Raw genomic sequence first — 22,704 nt, forward strand, 5'->3', positions numbered from 1 at the left:
GTAGCTGAGCCTGCTCCTGAACCAGCAGCCCCCCTCTCCTCACACGGGAGGCCCTTATTATCGCTCAGAAAGAGTACCCGTCGTTAGCCAAATGTTTTGCCGCCATAGATGAGAGTGATTGTCCGACAGGAGACAGGAAGCAGACGTTTGTTGTTTGTGATGGATTGTTAATGCGCAGGTGGACCTCAAGTCCAGGGGAGGACTGGAGTGTAGCCCAACAAATAGTGGTCCCGGCTAGTTTGCGTCAGCACGTGCTACAATTAGCCCATGACCATTCATGGTCAGGACATTTGGGGATAACTAAAACATATCACCGTATTCTGCAGCACTTCTTCTGGCCGGCAATGAAGGAAGATGTTGCGAAGTATTGTAATACTTGTCATACGTGTCAACTGGTGGGCAAACCAAACTGTGCCCCCCGCCCCACTATGTCCAATACCTGCTGTTGGTGAGCCATTTGAACACGTTTTGGTCGATTGTGTTGGTCCGTTGCCAAGAACACGGGCAGGTAATCAGTTTTTATTGACCATAATGTGCTTGTCCACGCGGTTCCCCGAAGCAATTCCTCTTCAGAGGATCACCACTGCAAACATTACTAAGGCGCTAATCAAGTTTTTTATCACCTTTGGTCTCCCAAAAACAGTGCAAACAGACCAGGGAACTAACTTCTTATCCCGAGCATTTAAACAGACTTTAATCTCTCTTGGTATTTCTCATTCTGTGTCCAGTGCTTATCACCCAGAGTCGCAGGGCCTGCTGTGTGTGACCAGCCCCACCGTGCGTGGCTCTTTGTGAGTAGTTCTTAGCTGAGTGGTGTTTTCCCTTAAGTGACGGCGGCCTCCATTAGTTTGTTTGGCCTGCCTGGGTATTGTTACTAGCAGCGTTGCTGTCTTTTTCCGTTGAAGCCTTGTTGTTTTCTTTTGTCGAAGTGGTCACTATCTCTTTGGGTTGACCTGTCTGATTTATCATTAAAGCAGCGGTGCTGTCTCCTTTTGTTGTTACTATTTATATGATTGTTGAGTTAATTGATTATAATAAAGATATATTTTGTGTTAACTACCTCTGCCTGGTGTTCTTTTTGTTTCACCCGGATCCAACTGTTACTGTCCCCCACCCTCTTCGCCTAGCTTTCATGTGGGGACGTAACAAAGTGAATGATGCAAAGCTACTTTAATAGAGTCTAGAAATAAATAAAGGAATAGCCATGACTGTTAAAACTAATATTCACATCGGAACTTCAGCTGCAGCATTATTACAGCACAGCAACAGTGCAGTAGATGCGCTGTTTATAACAGGCAACACAAATTTCTGATATTAATCCTGTGCATCCGTCAGAGTAAGATCAGCTGATGATTTTGATGGGACAAAATGTCAAATGCTTCAGGATATTCCACAGCAATCAGTCTCCTCTGAAGAGCAGAGTTCTTTTCTTCCACTTGTGGAAGCAAACATAATGAACAATTAGGAGTGCCAATCATCGGATAACCTTGATGATAAGCCATGTTAACCACTTGATTTCCTCAGGGGCAACGCCTGTGTGAAAACACCTGCTATCAATCAGCATTGTATTCTTCTTTTCTTAAAAAAAAATAAAAATTCCTTTGTTCGCGCTGTTGCCTGAGATTACTGTAGACTCGGTTTTCCCTCGTCTTTGATTCCATTAATGCTGTAAATGTTCTCCCTTATTGATTCGTTAGATTATCAAGTCACTCTAGGCAAAACATTTTTATGAAAAATACAGCTATTATAATCACTCTATATTACAAGTGAGGGCACAGTACAGAAAATGATCTAATTTGTACTAATGGAGGAAGCAGTGTGCTCTTTTAAAGTGTCGGTTTCATGGATATTAAAAGAAATGAAAATCAAACAAGTGATAAACTCATTTAAAGTGCATTTCCCTTCGATGGCTTAATGTTGACATTAAAACAAGGCAGCTACAAAGCATAATAAATTAAAGACTGACTTTCAAACCCTAAAAGCTCTTTATTTCATCTTCTTTACCGTTCACATTCACCCAAATACAGCTGCAGCAAACAAACAATGAGACAGCAAGTGAATAAAGCTGAGCTGGACCGACTATTATATGCTAGTGTAAAAATTACATCAAATCTATTGCTATTAGTTTTCTTATCATACCAACAATTGACACATGAAAAAAAAATCACATCAATAAAAATACTTAGTTGGGTTGATTTGATTACATCAGGCTGGAGATTGGTTTTTACAGGAGACAAATGGCTGTTTTACAAACAGAGAGGCGGGGAGTGATGAAGCTTTTAGCTGTAGTGGATGATGTACTGTTGTGTTTGAGTTGTTCCGCTTGCAATCATTTTACACAAACATCTTTTGCCCGTGTGCACAAATATACGCACAATAGTCCACGATTTTAAAGAACATTATATTAATTTAGTTTCATTTCCTGCTGACTTATTCTAACCCTAACCCTAGCATAACCATAACATCACCCTTAATCCCGTCCCCATACATCAATCCGTCCATCCATCCTCTTCCGGTTGTCTGGGACCTGGTCTTAGACTAGCAGCCTAAGCAGAGAAGTCCAGACCTTCCTTTCCCCAGGCTAACGGAGCGACGTAATCTCTCCAGCATGTCCTAGGTCTGCCCTGGAGCCTCCTCCTGGTGGGACATGCCCAGAACATCTCACCCAGGAGGTGCCTAGGAGGCATCCTACTCAGAAGCCCAAACTACCTCAAGTGGCTTCTTTTGATGTGGAGGAGCAGTGGCTCTAATCTAAGCCGCCATTGAATGACTGAACTCATCACCCTATCTCTAGGGGACATACTGCATTGTGCCATATGTCCATATTTTAACACCTGCTAAAGATTAGATCAGTGGTTCTCAAACTTTTCACGACGAGTACCACCTCATAAAATATATGGCTCTTAATGTACCACCCTTATGACCGACATTAAAGTACAGTAGTATAGGCCTGTTTAACAACATATAGTTTATATGAGGCAATTTTATTTCTTATATAAATGTTATCTATTTTAACTGTCATAAACAGGATGTGACAAGTTATAATAATAACAATTGTACTGCACTAAAACATTCACAGCAGGTGGGAAATCTGGTCTTTAAGTGGTGACGTATGAACAAACTACTCTGTGTTTATTAAGGCTGTTGTGTTTTTTTAATGCTTTGTATCTTGTTCTAGTTAATCTAAACAAGAAAATAAAAAAGGCATTGATCACTGTCACCCTCTCTCGGTTTTTATTACCACTTTTCATTTTAAAACTCAGTTTTTCAAACATTACGATGTAACTACAGCCCAGCCCATGCAGCAGTAAGTTAATGACTAACCTCATATTGTGGATGGATCTCAGTTGTTCTCCTGACTGAAGTTTGGTCCGTTTACAGCATCCTGCGATTGCATTTATCCCTAAGCCTTGGGAACCCTCACGTTAACGTTTACTGAGTGGAAAAGTTAGTGTTCATCCTCCAGCTTCACTGTGTTTATGTTATGCTAACATAGCTGTGTAGCTAGCCACCACATTGCACATCATTATATACCAGCTAGCCCAACTCCAGTAACCCTACAAACGTCACTGCTGTTTAGTTTTCCGTCTTAATTTATGTTGGAAGTGATAGCAGAGCTGTACATTTTAATTTTTCATAAAAAAAAAAGTTCCCTCAGTCCGAACATGGTATATTATTTAATCTGGAGACTTCCCGCGTACCACTAGAAGGAGCCCAAGTACCACCAGTGGTACGCGTACCACAGTTTGTGAACCACTGGAGTAGTAATAAAGGATAATAAAGGATAATGAATAAAAACAATCATCAGCAACTATTTAGAGGTCTGTGGATTGCAAAGATAAGGCTTAAGAGAAAAACCTTTGTTATCAGGATCTGAACCTCCTCGCCTTTCCCAGCAGGCAAAAAATAATAATTAGATTAATTTTTCACAATTATGCAAAATATAATATCTGTAGGACAAAAGGGTAAAATATTAGCTTTGTTCTTTTTATGTACCCCCATCTTACACATGCGCTTGTTCCTGCTGCTGACTGCGGGTGTGCACCACAGATCACATTTAGGAGGAGGATAAGCCCCTCACAGAGAGTGAAGAGTGAGCCCATTACAGACATCGCTGTGTAGAGTAAGGATGCCCTCAAACTCAACTCACACAGAGGCCCCTTACCAGCCAATTAAACTGATGTACAATGTTCATATTTGTGTGTGTGTGCACCCTCACACATGCAAATGCTCTCTAAGAGGCTGTTTTTTTTCCTTTCTTTTTTAAATTTCAAATGTGAATCTGTCGCATGGACAGGACAAGAGGAAGAGAGGAACAACAAGGGAGGCACATAGTGAATGCACACACATAAAGCGAACATGCAAGTGCTCCTAATCTGAATTGCAGATGTTCTTTGTGGCCTGTCTGCCAGCACCATAATGATGAGCCGTCCTCGTTAGAGACTTTTAGCTGTAATTATCTGGTAATGGCACTTAGCCCATCAACTCCTCCTCTCGCGTGTCCCACTGCAGGCACGGTAGCTCTCTCTTCTCTCTCTCTCTCTCACACACACACACACACACACACACACACACACACACACACACACACACACACACACACACACACACACTCACATTCACACTCAGACAGAAACACACATACTTGCATGTAGTTAGACAGAGAGACACATGTACACATCCAGCTGGGAGGACATCCATGAACACAGAGATGGAAAAGACAAATACTGAGAGCTGCACAAGCGGTTAATCAGAAATCCACAAATACAATCACAAAAAACACACACACAAATGCACACACGTGCTATGCCATATCCCCGCTCCCCTGTCTGCCCGCATGGCTAATCTGTGCAACTTATTGTCCGGGAGATAATAGAAACTGTCATCCATGAGGCAGAGGGAGGAGGGAGACAGTGGCAGAGGGGCGGCTGTGTGTTCACTGCATTTTTAAACAGAGACAGACTTCATCGCAACAACTTTATGAGGCCAGATGTGGCATATTAAAAGCAAGCTTCCCAAAGCAGAAACACCTTACCACTGCAACAAATGATGCCACGGCGGGAAAGTAGGAAGCAGCAAAAACGCTGATGGAGGTAAAATGAAATGGACCAAGAGAGACCAGGGTGAAAGACGGTGCAAGAGGGAAAGCATGGGGAAGGATATGAGGGGATAAACTGAAGCAAATTGAAAGGGCTGAAAAGCATGATTCTTTACAATTAAGTTTTAATGCGATGGCTGTGAAACACTTCAATTGTTAATCCTGTGAAATTATTCTCACGCAGGAGCACCATAAACCTGCTTCTCAGTGGCAGAAACAATGGAAGACAGGATGATAATTAGAGGAGAAGAAATAAGGGAGCTGAGCAAGAGCAGGCAGTAACGTAGAATAATCAAAAGAGAGTTACTAGTGAAATGTAAGCACACAGATCCAGCAGTGTGTCACTATGTTTCCAAGTGTGTGATCTGAAAATAAAAGAGCAGATTAGTTGGTCTTTGGTTGGAAAGAGGCAATCAGATTAGCAGCCTGGGTCTTGTTGTGTTCCTGCCATCTGTGCCAGATGCTGCTGTTGAGTCAAAACCTTAGCCAAAGTATGCACAGGGTACCTTTTGGGGTCAGACATTAGCAGAGTGCCAGTAGGGGCAGCAAAGCATACAGCCTGCCTAAAGAAATAATGGCTAACTTAAGCTCATAAACATGCTTTTTCTTGCTGTCATACTTATACAGGTTGTTTTGTCTGTCCAAAGAAAGCAGGTCCAGGGTTTTAAAGATGTTTCTGGGATTTTAATTCGTGAAGCCTTTGAAGACTTGTTGTTGTTGTGAACCCTCTTTATTTGCACTTCTTCACTGAGTCTTCTCTTCATTGCAGATATAGATAATGCTATGACTAACTGCTGGAGAGAAAAAGGATTTCTTTGCATCTTCCATGGCTGTCTAGGTCTTTATGACAAGGTGTGCGTTTCATTTTGTCGCGTATGTGCTCATTCAGACACTCCAAATGTTTCCACTGTCTCTCTGATGTTTTGTTTTTGCAGTATATCTTTGTCATTTACATTAACAGGTCCTTTGACTGCCTCATATGGTTTAACAGCTGCAGTTTCAAATCTGGAATTGACTCCACAATCAGATTCAGTGTATTTGTCTGCAATAATTCATAAACAGTCACTAAGTGGGGCACTCCCGTTCATAAAAGCATCTTTTGACTGAACTGTCCTCAGTGTGGAAACATGGCTGTAATTCCTCACCAGTTAGCAATGAAATTAAGGTGGAACATTTTAAATGTACTGTGCAGGCACACAGAGTACTAGCACAACTACATAATGATTTGATGTTAAAGAATTCAGTTTGAAAAGATACTTCAGGAAATCTGTACCTAAAATTTTGCCAAAATTTCAGACAAAACAGTTTTCCAGAGAGAGCGAGGGAGGTTAGACATTGAGGTCAGCTGTGCTACTTCATTTTCATAAGTACAGGTGTCACTCCAGGCACCCCAAATATTTTATTCATTTTAAGTGACAGGTGGAGAGAGGAGATTTTTGCACTCAGACACCTGGATGCCCTACTAACTCCGAATGGTAGCTAATAGAGTCCGACATGAGCTCCATTTAGCAGAGGAGAGGGAAATAGTTGAAGAGAGAGAGAGGGAAAATGAGAGCGGTAGCTTACAGGTGTGGAGTGAGGCTGGATTGCCACCACAGTGCTGTGAAAGTCGACTGCTCGAGGGATTCTAGCAGGTCAAACAGAGAAAATTAATATGTTCTTTAGTAGTGTGGATAGTGTTGAAAAATCTGGATTTTCTACCTCTTTCCACCATGAAAGTAGACGGACTGCTTTTAGGTGGATGAATATAAAAGGTTTAAATTTCCCACATGCATTAATGTGTCAATTTGTGACAGACTGGCTAATTGTTTGAGGCTTCTTCCCACTTTCTGGCCCTTACTGGAATCAGCGCCAATCCCCAGGGGACCACAGAAAGCTTTAGCTGTGTAATGATTGTTTTATCTTAGCAATGCGCCTCTGGAATTTTATATAATAAAATAAAGGCCTTAGAGACACCAGGTGCATTAGTAACAAAAAGATCAATGGAAAAATCCTGTTTGTGTTCCTGGATCAGTTTTGCGTGGCCTCTTCTCTCTTTATTTAAGAGTGTGAGAATTTTGAGATAAACTAATGAGAAGCTAAGACAGCGCCCACTCCAGCAAGGGGAGTAATCACAAAACCCAAAGAAGGGAAAGCAGGAAAGTCATAATGTTACTGTTTCCTGCCAAATTGATATCTAGCCATGGAAAGTCTCAGCATGTTGTGGTTTTCAAGGTGGCGGTCAACAATCCTGACTAATGTTATGCCAAGGACACTTGTTTTTAAATCAAAGTCTTCTCGAGGCCAAGAGCTGATTTAAAACACACATTTCAAACACAGGTTGAATCCTCAATGAAGAGCAACAGCAACGCCGGAACAACTCTTAGGCCAAATAGTGCCAACTCTTTTTGCTGGCTCATCCATCAAACTCCGAGTGAAATGTCACTCCACAAATGTCTCCATAGACTAGAAAAGTCCCCTATCTCCTTTCCTTCCCCCCATTACACAGTCAAGTCCATTTTACCCGATCATTCCTGCTAACCTTTAGAAAAACTTGTCTTTTTCTTTTCTCTGTGAGCCCGACAACATGGACAAAGAGCAAGTATCTCCAGTGTCCATGTATCATATATATTTTAGCACATAGAAAAGAAAGGAGAAAAAAGATGTTTGGAGGTTTTAACACCCTTTAGGACACACAAAACCCCTTCTTTCAAGCTTATTTCATTTCGTTTTATTTTAGGTGGCCATAGGCAATACTATTTATCTCTAAACATTCCTTTTTGCTAAAGCATATAGTGCTGGATCAGGAGACTCTGAATCCTCTCTTAGTTATGCTGCAATAGGTGTAGACTGCCGGGGGGATTCCCATGATGCATTGAGTGTTTCTTCTTCATTCACTTCTTCTTTCTCACTCACTATGTGTTAACAGACCACTCTGCATTGAATCATACTTGTTATGAATCTCTGTCTCTCTTCCACAGCATGTCTTTATCCTGTCTTCCTTCTCTCACCCCATCAGGTCACAGCAGATGGCCCCGCCCCTCCCTGAGCCTGGTTCTGCCGGAGGTTTCTTCCTATTAAAAGGGAGTTTTTCCTTCCCACTGTCGCCAAAGTGCTTGCTCATAGGGGGTCATATGATTGTTGGGGTTTTCTCTGTATGTATTATTGTAGGGTCTACCTTACAATATAAAGCGCCTTGAGGCGACTGTTGTTGTGATTTGGTGCTGTATAAATGATATTGAATTAATCACTAACTCATACCTATGCTGGAAGTGAAGTGGTCTTTGATATCAAAGGCATGGCAGGTCCACATCCTGATGGGAGTGCTGGTTAGACAACAAAAGAAGTGAAGTGAAAGAGCATGGAATTCATTTCTCAAATGAGTTTTCAAAGTAAATATATCAAATGCAAAGCATCTGCACTGAGTGAACTCAATGCCCTAAAAGAAAACGCCAAAAACACAAAACGTCTCATTGCTTTTGGCTCAGTTTGAGACAACATGTTTTGACCATAAAGGTCTGCACATAATCGTTGATCACAGCGCATTATTTTCTGTTCTGGACAATAAAATTTAATAGAAGTCATAAAAGCACACCCTGAGGACACTGATGTAAACCCTTTCTAAAGAATCTGCTTATTTAGCTCAGAATTGCATTCAATTTTATTCAATTCAGTCGACCAAATTTCTGTCTTTGACTTATACAACTCCTGGTGTACACTGTACACTCTTTATGTGAATGAAGAATAAATGTTACTTAGCACAGTTAAAAAAAAACCTCACTACTCAGTTTTCCTGAACAAGCTGGCAGGAGCCAGAAACACATTTTGGGTGGGCGGGTTGGGGAGTTCTGCCATGACTCAAAGCTGTAACTTCTTTACTACACCCGTACTGTATAATCAACAGAGTACATCCAAATGACCTGTGTATGTGAATTCACTGTAGTGTCTGTCTATATACTCTCGCAGTCCTACTATACCTGGTGGTTAGAAAAACATCTTTGATTATAAGCACTTAAATTTTCTGGCAAGTGCTGTTTTTGCAGAAAGATGATTTATTGTCCTAAAACCACAGGGTCATTTTAAAATTTGTTTCAGTTGCTTTGTTGTTATTGAAATTAAAAACAGGTGCACTAGAGGGGCAACAATGAGACAACCCCCAAAACAGGAATTGTTTTACAGGTGGAGGTCACTGAGATTTTGTCCCTAATCATTGTTTCTGGCTGTTTTTTCACAAGTTTTGCATTTGGCTATGGTCACTGTCTCTGTTGGGAGGATGAGGCAATATCTGAACCCTGCTGAGGTTGCACACGTAGTCCGACTCCCAACATAGTCTCAAGAGCATGGAGGAGATTCCAGGAGACAGACAGTTACTCTAGGAGAGCTGGAACAGGCTTCAGAAGATCCTTAACCCCTTAGCAGGAGCGGTATTTGGACCTTTGTTCAAGGAGGAACAAAATGAGCACTACTAGTGTGACAAAATGACCTCCAGCAGGTCACTGGTGTGAAAAAAAAAAGTTTTAGGAGGCCCTGTGCAGAATTGTCAGGTCTACCACTGACGCCCTGTACTATTCAAACACTACTCTGTTCCAGTTGATTCCTCCTGTACAACAATACCTGTCCCCGTGTGGCGAGAGCATGCATGCAGTTACTGCAGGAAGGGTATTAATACCACTGACTGGGATGTTTCGATCCATCCAACATTGCCAGGTTGCACTGCGGACTATCCAAGAGGTTGGCGATACCCTGGTCACGATCTGGGAGGAGATCCTCCAGGACACCAGCATTGTCAGGCATGCATACAAGCATGTGAGGGCCAAAAAACCCACAAAAACCAAAAAAGAATCACCTGGGATGCCATTAAACCATGTGGCATCCTTTGATTCCTAACACATTACGCAGTTCACGTCAGTATAGACATCCAGCATGATCTGATGTGTTTCTAAGTGCTCCTTTATTTACTTTTTGGAGCTGCACATTAATCCTCAGTAAAGTTTTCTAATCCTAGAGTCAAGATGTTTTAAGACATTTACTTTTGAATGAGTGAATGTGAGTGCGAATGGTTGCCTGTCTCTGTGTGTTGGCCCTGCGACAGACCGGCGACCTGTCCAGGGAGTACTCCACCTCTCGCCCTATGACAGCTGGGATAAGCTCCAGCGCCCCCCGCGATCCTGAAAAGGATAAGCGGAAGCGAATGGATGGATGGATGAAACTAGTGTTAGGAAAAGTTGCAAAGAAGAGTGAGAGTAATAAATTTGATTAATACATTATGCTGCAACCTACAGTAGCTTTCACAGCCTGCACAAGTTGTCAGCCCATACAGAAAGACAAAGAAACGAAGAAACAAATACAAATGAAAACAGTATTCACACTAAAGGGTTGGACAGTTTTTATAAATTTAATATATCAATATATAGAGATATTTATCAACAGCTTGATTTCATAGAAACGTGAGTGAGACCATTTTGGCATACAGTACAGATATTCAATGTAAGTACAGAAGTTGCTAAGTTGTCAACACTCCCCCCCCCTCAACAACCCGCCCCAGTTAACCACCCAGCCCCCCCCCCCACCCCCTCCCTCCCTCAAACAGACACAGAAGACAGAAAAACAGAGTAGAAGTGTACAGGAGCACAAAACAAGGCACCAATAAATTAAAATGATTCCTCCTCCTCCCCCCCCCCCCCCCCCATCCCCACTTTAAAAACCCCCAAAATACCCCCCACCCCCCCCACCCCCCCAAAAAAAACCAAACTAACAAAAGACGAATTAAATTTAAACAGAATTAAATACAGTGGAAACTCTAAAAATCCGCATTGCTGTTAAAAAGCAGGAGAGTAAAACAGAAACGAACAAATGGAAGTGAAAGTAATACAGGAACACTTTGGCAGATTATTAAATTTTAGTTACAATCAAGTAGTAAAGAAATCCAGTGCTCGTGTGTACAAATAAATTCATATATCGTCTACACTCCTTTTACCCCAGAAGTTTATGTACATCTTTTTTCTCCGTTTTTTTGCCGCTGTTGTTGTTTTTACAGATACATTTAAAACATTATCAAAAGATTTCTGCAGTATGAAAACGTATTATTTACAAGTCAGGATTCAAAACCACTGGACTGTACCACTCACTGGACACCCCCCTTGAGCCCCAACCCCACCACACTTTTATTTCCTCCCTTACAAAGAACGTTATTTCTTTACACAGTGCAGAAGGCTTTTTGAAAAGTTTTGTGCAACAAACAGCATAAAGAAAAAATGCCTGTCTTATGGCTGAGGAATGGTTAGAGGCCCGAATGTTTTTTTTTCCTTTTCTTTTCTTTTTAATCTTTCCTTGCAGACAAAGACATATCAGCAAGATTTCTGAGAAAATGTAGGTGGACAGTTTTGCAAAAAAAAAAAAAAAAAAAAAAAATCTGGAGCCTTAGATTTTATTTCAATTTCTTCATCTTGTTTGACTGTGGAAGGACCATAAAAACGTATCAAAACATCCCCCCTGTACATATCATCATCATCATCATCCCGAGCCATGAAAAGATTTACACAAAGATCACCTTCTTTCCCGAAAGCCTTCATTTTACACAGAGTGCTCGAAAAATCTAGGCAACTGAACGCTGCCCCTTCAAGTAATCAAACATCAAGTAGATTACACATGAAACTAGAAATAGTCTGGTGAGGAGATAGAGAGGGAGAGACAGAGAAAGGAGGAGAGCAACAACTACAACTCACTTACACAGTCCAAAAAAAACCTCCCCACATAACAAAAAGAGGAGTCAGTGTATCGAGGAAAGTCACTGGGTCAACAAAAGCTAAGTGCCATCCAAGTAGAGTCACTGAGGGTTCCTTCCACAGTCCAAAACTGTAGCTCAAGGGGGAGGCCGCTTCTCCAAGCTGAGTGTGATTGTTCACCGGTTTGCTGGTTCACATTTTTCTTTCTATCTCTGGGGACTTCCTTATTATTTTTGTTGTTGTTTCAGGTTATTTCCTCCAGTGTTTTCTTTTTCTTTAATTCTTCCACTGTGTGCCTGTCTACCCAAAGACTGAGAGCCCTTGCCAAAGGAAAGATGTTCATGGGTGAGATGAAGATGAGAGGGTTGCAAGCGAATGAGAGTGCACAGAAACAACAGCGTGGACTTTGCCCTCGAAGCTAAAATTCAACAGTGCGACAGCCAAAGAAACACTTTAAAACTCACAGTTGGAATTACATTTGATACAGTGCTCGAGGAGATGAAGCGGTGGAGCGATGTGAGAAGAGCATTGTGGTTAAAGCAACGTAAGGTCTCCGCTCAGAAAAGGAAAAGACAAGCAACAGTACGATAAAATGGAGAGCACAGATCAGGAAGACTGTATCGGGGTTATCAGGACTGTTAGTATTTACTATTTACGCTGATAACAAGCAACAACTTCCTCCCTCGATTTAGTAACAATTTGCACAGTTTATGCACTTAAGATGTCCATTAGGATTGTTCTGAATATTTGTTTTCTCAATCAGTGAATGAGTTAAATAGAGTTAAATATCAAGGAGTTAAATATTATAAATATGCCTATACATATGCTTTTGCTGGTGTAAACAGTATGCATTCTACATAAAATAACAACTTATATTCATTTCAATCCTGTCACCTAGAAACTACACTGAAGCAAAACACAGTCTCTAGCAACACATTTTATATGTAGTAGCTGTAGGTGTCTATACATATAAAGGGACCATATTAGTCCTTTTATATAGTTCTGATATATGTAAATATTAGCTCTGGTTTCTATTTGGACTGTAGGTGAGAGCTGTTTGAGCAGCAGTCAACTAAAAGCTCTAAAACAGAAAGGAAAATAGCTCTTCTGTTGTTTTGTATGCCATCTGTTCACCTTGAACATCTGATTGCCAATTCTAGTATATAACCATAATGTATTCTCCTTCAAAGACAAACAAAACAAAAAGACAAAACAACCTAGCATCTACAAGCGTCTGAACGATATAGAATTCTTAATTCTTAAAACCAATAGTCAAAATTGCTGATTTAAATTTGATAAACTCATATCAGCTGATATGTAGTTGTTTACTCATTTACACACTGCCTGATGTTGTTTGGATCTGCTGCTTGTTGCGTGTGGCAGTACCGCCAACAGGGAAGTTGCGACGCGCCCTCTAGTGGACAAACTATGCAACATCAACCAATAAAATCGGCCTTTCAGATAACATTTTAGTATTAAGTACCATATAAATGTCATTTCTAGGTGACAGCATTGATTCTGTGTTAAAAGTAAAATAGCAAAGCGTTCACTTCACCAGAACAAATGTACCCTGTTTTCTTCCTTCAACAAAAGGTAGTGAGTTCCAGTAACTCAGAAATCCATACAACACAACAATGCCAAGACCAACTCATTTAATTAACTCATTTTTCTCAAAGATTTCAAGTTTACTAGCAAGACATTTTTAGACGTACATCAACATTTTCAATTCAGTAAACACAGTCTACAAGGAAAAAGTTCATTTTAGTGCAGTATATTTCCCCATTAATTGTTAAAGAACTCACAGTATCGTTTATAATGTTGCACTTTGTTCTCTAAAGCAGCGATTACTAGATCAACACTGAACTAAAAAACAAATAGTGACCCAGTGCACTCTAAGCTTATCTGACCTAGAGGAAAAAAGCTGTTATAGCCGACATCACACCAGTGGTTAGTCCCTTAATAGTCTTGTAAATATGGAACAACAGTGAAGCAGATGTCTAGAGAGCCTATGGTCACAGTAAGCCCTCCATTGCCACTACAATTACTACCTTGAATAGTTACAGACAAAGAACTGTTCCGGACTTCTTTCAATGTCCTTCAGAATAGACGAATGTTCTTGAGGTGACCACACAGTGGACCAGCCAATCTGTCTTCACACTGTAGCCATAATAAGTTTCCTACACCTCAATAAATAAGCAATTTATTCTCCTACCTGCACCCCCCCACCTCCAGCATGGAACTCGATTAGACCTGAAGCAAACATGGACATGAAGGAAAGTGTTGGCACGCAGAGCTGACTCAGCTCAGGGAGCTGTGATTTATTTAATCTTAAATTCACAAAGATAGCTTACATCCAGATTTTTCCATCACTACCTAATCTCTCCTTTGGGAACTGGATCCTATACGCATGAAAACTGCAGTGGCTAATCTACATCATTGTTTTCAGTGTTTAGTCAAATCTGTTCAATATATGTCAATTCTTAAAGGCCTAAAAAGCAGTCACTGGTGGAAACTAACAAACCAGTCTAACGTCATGCTGAGTGGAGTCCCAATCTTCCCCACTGTGCAGTGCATTACATTTTTCTTCATCTGTACAAGGTGAAGATGAAGGGAGATGGCCTCCCCCTTGCGCTCGATCCTCCTCCGTTAGATGGATGTAGGGGGAGCGCGCTGCTGGAGAGGACTACGATTTACCTGTCTAGCTTGCTATTTGTCACACACAGTTCACACAACTGTGCTTCATAAACTGAGAGGAGAGAGTGCCATCCTTTCGAGGGAGGCGAGAGGAGCGACTGTCAGAATACGGCGATGCCAACACTGGCAGAAATCCGGGAAAACAAACGACCCACCGTTCATCTTCCAAGTACAAACCTGCTCACATATGGCGGCGTATAAATTCTGGCAGTCAAGCCCTACACCACCTTTCATCTTTGTTTTCCTTGCCTTTCTGTTCCTCCCTCGTGGTTATCTGAGCTTCTACGCTGAAGCTAAGCCTTCCAAGAAATAGTGAAATCCATGAATAATAACCGTCATTAATCAACTGTTGCATGAATACATAATCTGAGACCGTACTGAGTCTAGGATGGAAGACTTTAACATTTGCATTGGGAACTTGTGTGTGTGTGTGTGTTATTTAGTCATATTGGATTTACTAGTCCAATATGTAGGATCTTACATGCAGCATTGATCAGATTCATTAGGCAAGAATGGAAGACGAGTGTTTCATGTATTTATAGTTTAGACCATCCAAAACTGCCTTACAGAGTATATAATGTGTTTTAACTGTGCTTAAAACTGTCAAATTTTCAATTAGGACACTAAACGATGTCCTGAATAAGAACGCTGGCAATTTGCCTCGACTACTTGTAACAGTTCTGCTATTCTAGTGATTCCCTATTCCAGCACAAGATGAGCAATTATTACAATATTCATTGGCATGAATCGCAACCGATTCAATAGGCTGGAAGCTGGTTCGAAGCAAGCCAAGGAAGATCAGGTCCCATTTTTCAAATCAGCGCTCAGCTCAGTCGGCCTCGGTGTGTTACTCATCTGCGCACCGCACAGAGACGGTGACAAGACATAAGAAATACAGCATCACATCCAGAAAACACACAGCTGCATTGTTAAAAAGGGGGAGTAAAGGTAGCCCCCCACCCCACCTCATCCCAAAAAACAAACAAACAAAAAACTCCAGCTGGGACTGATGTTTAAGGGGTCACTCAAAGTCAAACACCTCTGTGTTTTCTTGCTGTGATGAGCTTGTCATCTCACTCTTCATTTCCTCCAGGATTCCCATACAGCAAGTGCAGCATGCACTTACATGTTTTTAAATCCGATCACTAAACAACTATTTAACATCCAATTCCCTGCATCAATTCAAAAGAATATGTTCTCGCTGCTAGAATATTGACGCTGGCAGATGCAAATGAAGACTCAGAAACACATGTGGGATTCTTGCTACTCAGTGCAAACAGGAAAACAATCCCAAGTTCATTATTGACTGTATGTACACCTCTGATGGCAGAGGCCAGGGGATTACCCATAATCCTTTGCCTTTTCTACCCTGCTGCTTTCAGCCTTGAGGCACTACCCTCTGGTAGCACAAACCCTTCAATTGCAAAGGGAAAAAAAAAAGAAAGAAAAAAGTCTCCTTTATCCCCAAAATCACCTCTAAATGTACGACGACCTCATCAGTTTTCCTCTCCTTGGCTATATTTAGCTTTACAGTAAGTGAAAGGGCAAATTTGAGGGACTAGGTGTGAAAAAGGATGACACCCCCCTGCAACAAACCCCTTCAAAAAGGTCTCTTTACATGACAATGAAGAAATACAGCGTCCTTGCTTGCCACTGTACTGCACCATCCTTCCAAACTTGCTGTGCACTGAGAGGTGCTGGTCACATATTTACAACAGCAAACGCAACAGAAATAAATACAGTGAAAGCACGAGGAATTTAAAATGATGCACGCCGCCTTCTCCTGCTTGCACGGCAGCCAGAAATCCTTTTATTTACAAAGTGCACTGAGACAGCTGAATGAGGTTAGTATGGACAATATCATCATCAAGCAGCATTTTGAGTAGCACTGGTGCTAACAAGAGGCAGAGAGAAGAGAGGAGTAGAGCAGAGGCTACTAAACTAATAGTAGTAGTAGTAGCTAATAATGGTAGTAGTGTTACTCCAGTGGAGACGGTAGGAGATGGAGGTGGGCTTTAACAGGTGTACATGTCATCCCTGCTCTTTAAAAACAGGGAGGCAAAATGAGGTCTCCTTTTCTTTTCTCCTCTGCGTTGTACTGGCCTCATTGTAGTGGTCTAGAGGCTGTGGTGAGAGGAGGGGGCCAGTATGGGAGCGCAGGGGTGCAGGCTGCATCCCCCTCCTCCCTCAGGGATAGCCATCATCCTCCAGACTGAGTGCCACGCGCTGCAAACAGCAGATAAAAAGACCGTTACCACAACAGGCTGGTTAAGGAGAAGGAAGTGAGATAGAACAGCGGGGAATGAAAATAGAGAAGCTCAGTGGAAAAAGAGGAGAAAGGGAGACAAGATTCCAGTCTAGGTGGAACCCAGAAGAAAAATGGCAGCTTTGTTATGTGATACCCTCTCACTATTCTGCCTCCTCTCCCCAACCTTCGTCTTCGTTTCTTTCCAATTCAGCCCCCCCCCAACGTGTTGTTTGTCCCCTCCTTCCCTGGCTGCTCGTAGCGAGGAATGCAGGCTGCCTGCCTACGGTTGCGAAAGTCTGGCCCACATAATGCAAGCCTGATTTCTCTGGCTGCCCGAGCTGCCACACTGAGACAAAGGGCAAGAAAAAGTTAGGACGAGAAAAGAAGAGGAAGAAAACCACTAAAGAGATAAAAGGCAATACATAAGATTTGTACAAATGTTTGTAATAAAACTGGGAAAACGAGAGAGAAGGAGTAAAGCCCCCTCTCTCGTTCCGCGAGGGTAGGTTGTTACTTCGACCTTGAATCTTAATATGACTCAGTCGTGCACCTGTTTCAGGGTCTGTCTGAGCGTGCTTCCCGCCTGTCATCATGCCAGTGATACCCAGAATTCTTTGCCTTCTTTCTCTCCGGGGTGACACAAAGAAATCTGTGTTACCATGCCAACAGATCAAAGCGCTAGACTCCCGTCTCGCCCTCCCTCCTTTATGCTTTTTGGCTGCCCTTCGCCGCTTGCTCTCTGACACCCAAAACAAGAAGCATATTCGGTAAATGTCATAAACTTCTAATGACGCACAGTCTGGATTTAAGGGCATTTTACTTTACTGCTACGTGTTGCAGCTGCCACTGTATCCAGGGTTTGTAGAAAATGCCGCTTCCAGTGACTTTTAAAACTGCATATACATCAATGGGAAGTCATCAGGGTAATCCTGAAATTGCGTTGCTGAGATTTATGGTTTCTGCAAGATAAATTGTATTTCGAGAGAGTCCTTCATCCTGATTTGTGCTCCTTTTTTCAAATTTTGTGTGACCTCAAAACAAAATCGCATTAGTTCAATGCTATGACGCAACTATCTACTCTACATGTCCAATTTATTTGTGAGCAGTGGCTATAGAGCAACTCCTCTTTCACCTCTCTTTTTTTGCATCTCATCTGCACTAATCATGATTTCTTGGCTGCTGAACCTTTCTGAAGCAAAGGAATAATGCTTTGCCTGTGCACAAGGGTTTTGTCAGGAAATGGGGATCACTCACTTCAACAACCAAAAACACTAACACGATGCACAAATAAATGGGATGGCGGGTCGGCAGCAGGGATGTATCGCATGAATATGGTCGCTGAAGGTGAACGAAATGTGTGTCGAGGGTTTACGTGTACGTGTGACAGGTGTGTTCGGTAATTACTTCAAAAACATAAAGAAATAAAATGATATGTGAACGTGTGCGAGCCTGTTCTTTCTTTCCACCAGGCTGACATGTACAAGAAAACGGGCTTTTCCAAACCCTCGTGCCAACTCCCATTTTACAAATATTTCACACCTCTTCCTTTCCTCCGCAGTACCTCTCACTTAGCGTTCGAGAGCATCGGCGCCCCCGAATACCAGTGAGAGTTGTTGTCTGTGACGCCGCCCCCTAGAGGAAGCGCTATGAATGGCTGACTGTGGCTGCCACTCACTGCTGGGTAGACGTGACCGATGGACTCGCTCTGACGCCCGATGTGGATTTCGTCGTCGTCATCCTCTGTGGTTTTGCGGTACACTGGGTTGTCGAAGTTCATGCTCTTGGTGTTCTTGCGCCGCCAGTTGCGCCAGACCAGGTATCCACCGGTGCAGAGCAATCCGATGACCACTGTGGCAAGGATAGGGACTGCATGTGTTTAACACACACACAACAACAACACACGGCGGGAGCGTTAACACAGCCCGGGGGACACAGAGCGGCGCTTTAAGCACTCACGCACAAACACACGTTGCACTGTTCACCTGAAGGCTCATTATTTTTCAGTTTTGGTTTTTGAAATGTTGTTTGCATAACAGCTTCTCAAAAATTTTAAAAACAAAACAAAACAAACAACAAAAAAAAACCCATGGAAATATTCGCCTTCTGGAAAACGTCCAGAGGTGCACAAGGAGATGAACCTGAAGGGGAAGCAGTCCACTTTTCTGAAACTGTTAGAAAAACTGGTGGCACTTTATGCATCTGTTTCTATAAATTTAGTGGGCTGAGCTTTTTATGTTTCATCCCCCGTATGTCTTCTGTATCTGCATTTTAAAAAATCTAAGCATTTATTAGAGAAACAATGAGCCTTCAAAGAGGAACTAATCATTCATTGCATTATATCCCCCCCTCAGTGTCACGAAACGATCAAAAACATGCACACACAATATGCAACATAAATGTCTGCATGGTACACATGCACATAAACATCATTCCAACACACACACACACGTGGGCACACTGAACCAAACTGGCATTTTATATTAAATCTGTAACCATTCAAGCCCTGAAGACACTGATTATGACCTTGTTTTTGAATAAAAGCCCCACAAGGTTGCTTAATTGTCATCAGCATATAATCCTGGTGCGCATTGCTCAAAAAACAGAATTTTGGGCAATGATTTATAATTTTGTATTTTATTGCACCGAAAAATTAATATCTGGAGTGTCCGGATGGGGTTATGGGAGGAGAATAAGAAGAGGGTAAGAGGAGGAGAGAAGACGGGGAAAGGGTTGGGATTTGGAGGATTTGAGATAAGCGCCGTCTCTCCTCTTTCATTACCATATCAGCATAACTGCCCTGCAAGGACCTGTGTGTGTGTGTACAGTGCATGCTTTAGAGTTTTTGTATAATGAAAGCGCAAACACCCAAATCAGAGGTAAGTCAAGGAGGTTTGGATATGTGTGCCTGCATTCATAGATGTGTTTTCCTACGCTACAGTACGCCTGTCTAATTGCGACTTTATTAGATAGACACTTGAGATTCCTTCGTGGCTGGGTTGGAAACCCCAGCTCCTCCTTTGTTCTTCTCTAAATGCTCAATGGTTTAAAGGGAAAAAAAACAAAAAAACCCCATCAGCTTTCCTCTCATTTAGAAAATTTATCTCCAATGAGCGAGTGGCAAAACAGCCTGTCTTTGGCTAAAACTGATAATCATTGCTGGGCTGCTTCCCCTTATGGAGCTGTGGGTGGGTGTGGTGCATTGCTGGGTATGAGCGGAGAGCTGGGGTGCAGAAATCCAGCCCGTGTGGACCTCCAACATTAATGTTTCAAAGCTGCTAAAAAAAAAAAAGATTTGTGGTGGCAATAAATGGGAGAAGGACAAAAAAAGGATAAAGCGGAAAGGGTTAATAGTCTCCGGGGTTATTTTAATGAGCTGATATTTCAACTATAGAGACTGGAAAGAGAAAAAAAATAGCTTTACAATCTTTTAGCGCTCCCCTGAATTATCAAACTTGTTAATATTAGGGATGAAAGAGATCTCAATTAGTGGCATATGCTGCCACTATAAGGCCATTTGCACATTCAGCTGATTTCCCAGTCACGTTGGGCATGAAAGTATGAAATATTTCCATAAAATTCGATTTTCATTTTAATCGGAGCTAATAGAGTAGATTAACTTTTCTAAGCCGGTTTGATTGAAAGAACTACAATTGCCTTTTTCTGCCTTTGTAGAGGCAGCTTGATGGTTTTCTCTTTATTGCCTAAACAGACAACAGCATTATGTCTGAGGTCATTAGCTTCCTGCTCCAGGCCAAAAACACAATTTCATGGCATTAATCCACTTTTCTCTCCCCTCGTCTCCCGTAAAGCGGTATAACCCACTCTTAGTCCGCTCGGTCACAGAAATAGGTCAGAACATTGGCCTGATTGATACGATCTGATCAGAGCGGTGAACACGAGCAAAATGTACTAACAGCTGGTCGTGTGATGACAAAACCTGAATTGAATTTCACATTTGCTCAAATGTCATTAATAATGACATAATGTGCATATTACAGCGGCCTGGCCGTTTACTGACAAAGGGGCTCACTTCCATGTAATGGCTTTTTCTAGCCATAGGCCACGAGGATGTTGCTGGATAATACCATACCTCAGTACATTTTTTCAATAGATGCGATACAATTTTATGCCTGAATCTCACTATTGAACCAGATATAATGTGTTGAATTGTTATTATTTTAATGAGAATGTTTTAGATTTAATCAGCCAGGTGGAAACGCAAACATCCTAAAACCCAGGCACACGCACACAAACACATAACCTCATACTCACATTAACAACAAAACGCACGCAACATGCAGTTAAGCAGACTTGAAGGAGCGAGGAGGGAGAGGCAGGCAAGCAGAAAGCAAAGACAACACAGTGAGGGAGTCAACAGTACTCACCGATAGGAATGACTATCCCCAGAACAGCTACTGTGATGTTGTTACCTATGAGGTAGTGATCACTCGCAGCTGAGATGAACAGAAAGATGGAAGACAAGAAAAAAAGAGAATCAAACCAAGAAAAAGTTTTGCTTCAAACCCCACCAAGTGCCCTCCTAGAGAGCAAGAGAGATTTCAACACGGGAACATCAAAAGAAAGGCTGGAAAAGGATATTTGCATAATATAAGGGCAGAGAATCCATCTGATTTCAGTTTGGACTGCTGACTTTGTCTTCCCCAGCAGCATGTGTAAATGAAAAAGCCAATGAATCACATAGGGATGGCATAAAAATGCAGTGAGATGCCTTTTAATACACGAAGGAACAAATGCGTTTCAAGAAACCAATGCATCAGAATTTGTATGAATATAAGCAACGAGCACATGATCTCGCATTACTCCATTCTTTTTCTACGAGACGTTTCAAAACTGTGTCACAATGCAATGCAGAAGACATTTATTCTGGACATGCTTTGCATCCTTACTCCCCTTCAGCTCTCACCCCAACAGGTCGGCGGGGGAGCTTTTGACATTAATCTCGCTCCCAACCCTCGTATTAGCAGCAGGCTAGCTGTTAGCCAAAAGTGTGATCAGATGGCTATAATGAAGTCTGGTAAGGAAGATTAACACAAGAGAGCACAGTGCTGGCCCTGCATACTGATTGGCTCATTCGACAAAGTGACTGTTCCAGTTCTATGGCTGGCAAAAAGAGACAGATGGCATGTGACGGATGTGACAGACAATGCAGGCGCACATTATTCTTCATAAATTAAATCATATAGTGAATGAAATGCAAATAAATGCACACACGTGCGCACACACGAGAGCCACAAAAGGTGAAGCGACTTCAGACAGCGAGTTCTGAGTCAGCAGAAGCGAATTTTGGCTTTTCTTAAGTGTGAGTGACGTCCAGTGGGTCCAACAGTAAGACTCAAAAAGGCAGATTAACTGAATCTCATTAAAGAAACTGCTCTGGAAGAAGGCTGTTCTGGAAAGGGAGGGCACTGAGAAAGGGAGAAGAAGAAAAGGGGACAAAAGTCTCAATTTCATGAGGGTCATTCTTACTGGAGGGATTTTAATATCAAAACGTTTACTGCCACTTATTATTTAAATATAACTGTCAGGGTTAGAATGCTATATCCAGTACAATTAACAATGATTAATAAAACAGTATATCGTAAATATACTGCTCAAAAATATACTTTAAAAACACATCAGATCAATATCTGTACTGATATGGACTGGGTAATGTGTTAGGAATGAGAAGATGCCACATCGAAATGAAAATGATCAACCCACAGACGGCTGAATTCAAAGAGACCCTGAAAATCAAAGTGAAAAATGATGCAGCATGCTATTGCTGTTTTGTGGAAATTTCATTGCAGCATCTCAAAATGGTATGTGCTTGTACACATCCCTGACCAAGATGGGGCACACTCGTAACAGGACGACGGATGGCGTCCTGGGAGATCTGAACCAGGGCTTCACTGAACTCCTGGACAGTCTGAGGTGTGACCATACAGGATCGGATGAACCAA

General features: G+C 41.9%; 1 protein-coding gene across 7 annotated transcripts in view; it reads right to left on the minus strand.

Annotated features, from left to right (window-relative positions):
- Nucleotides 1-10,957: 10,957 nt before the first annotated feature.
- Nucleotides 10,958-22,704, minus strand: part of lrp8 (low density lipoprotein receptor-related protein 8, apolipoprotein e receptor) — a 180,806-nt gene continuing 169,059 nt past the window's right edge. For 2 of the 7 annotated variants that reach the window (XM_085437756.1, XM_085437748.1), the window contains 2 exons: nt 21,130-21,198; nt 10,958-18,610 (listed from right to left, as the gene is read on the minus strand). In XM_085437756.1, the coding sequence (XP_085293882.1) occupies nt 18,309-18,610; nt 21,130-21,198 (371 nt within the window). In that variant the 3' untranslated portion in view covers nt 10,958-18,308. The remainder of the gene's footprint in view (nt 18,611-21,129; nt 21,199-22,704) is intronic. The other 5 variants (XM_085437753.1, XM_085437749.1, XM_085437755.1 and 2 more) reach the window with 5 other exon arrangements.

This window comes from Copadichromis virginalis, linkage group LG17 (genome assembly GCF_057382275.1).
Source record: "Copadichromis virginalis isolate Kocher_CV1m ecotype Utaka linkage group LG17, C_Virginalis_male_GT1.1, whole genome shotgun sequence".
Taxonomy (NCBI): Eukaryota; Metazoa; Chordata; class Actinopteri; order Cichliformes; family Cichlidae; genus Copadichromis; species Copadichromis virginalis.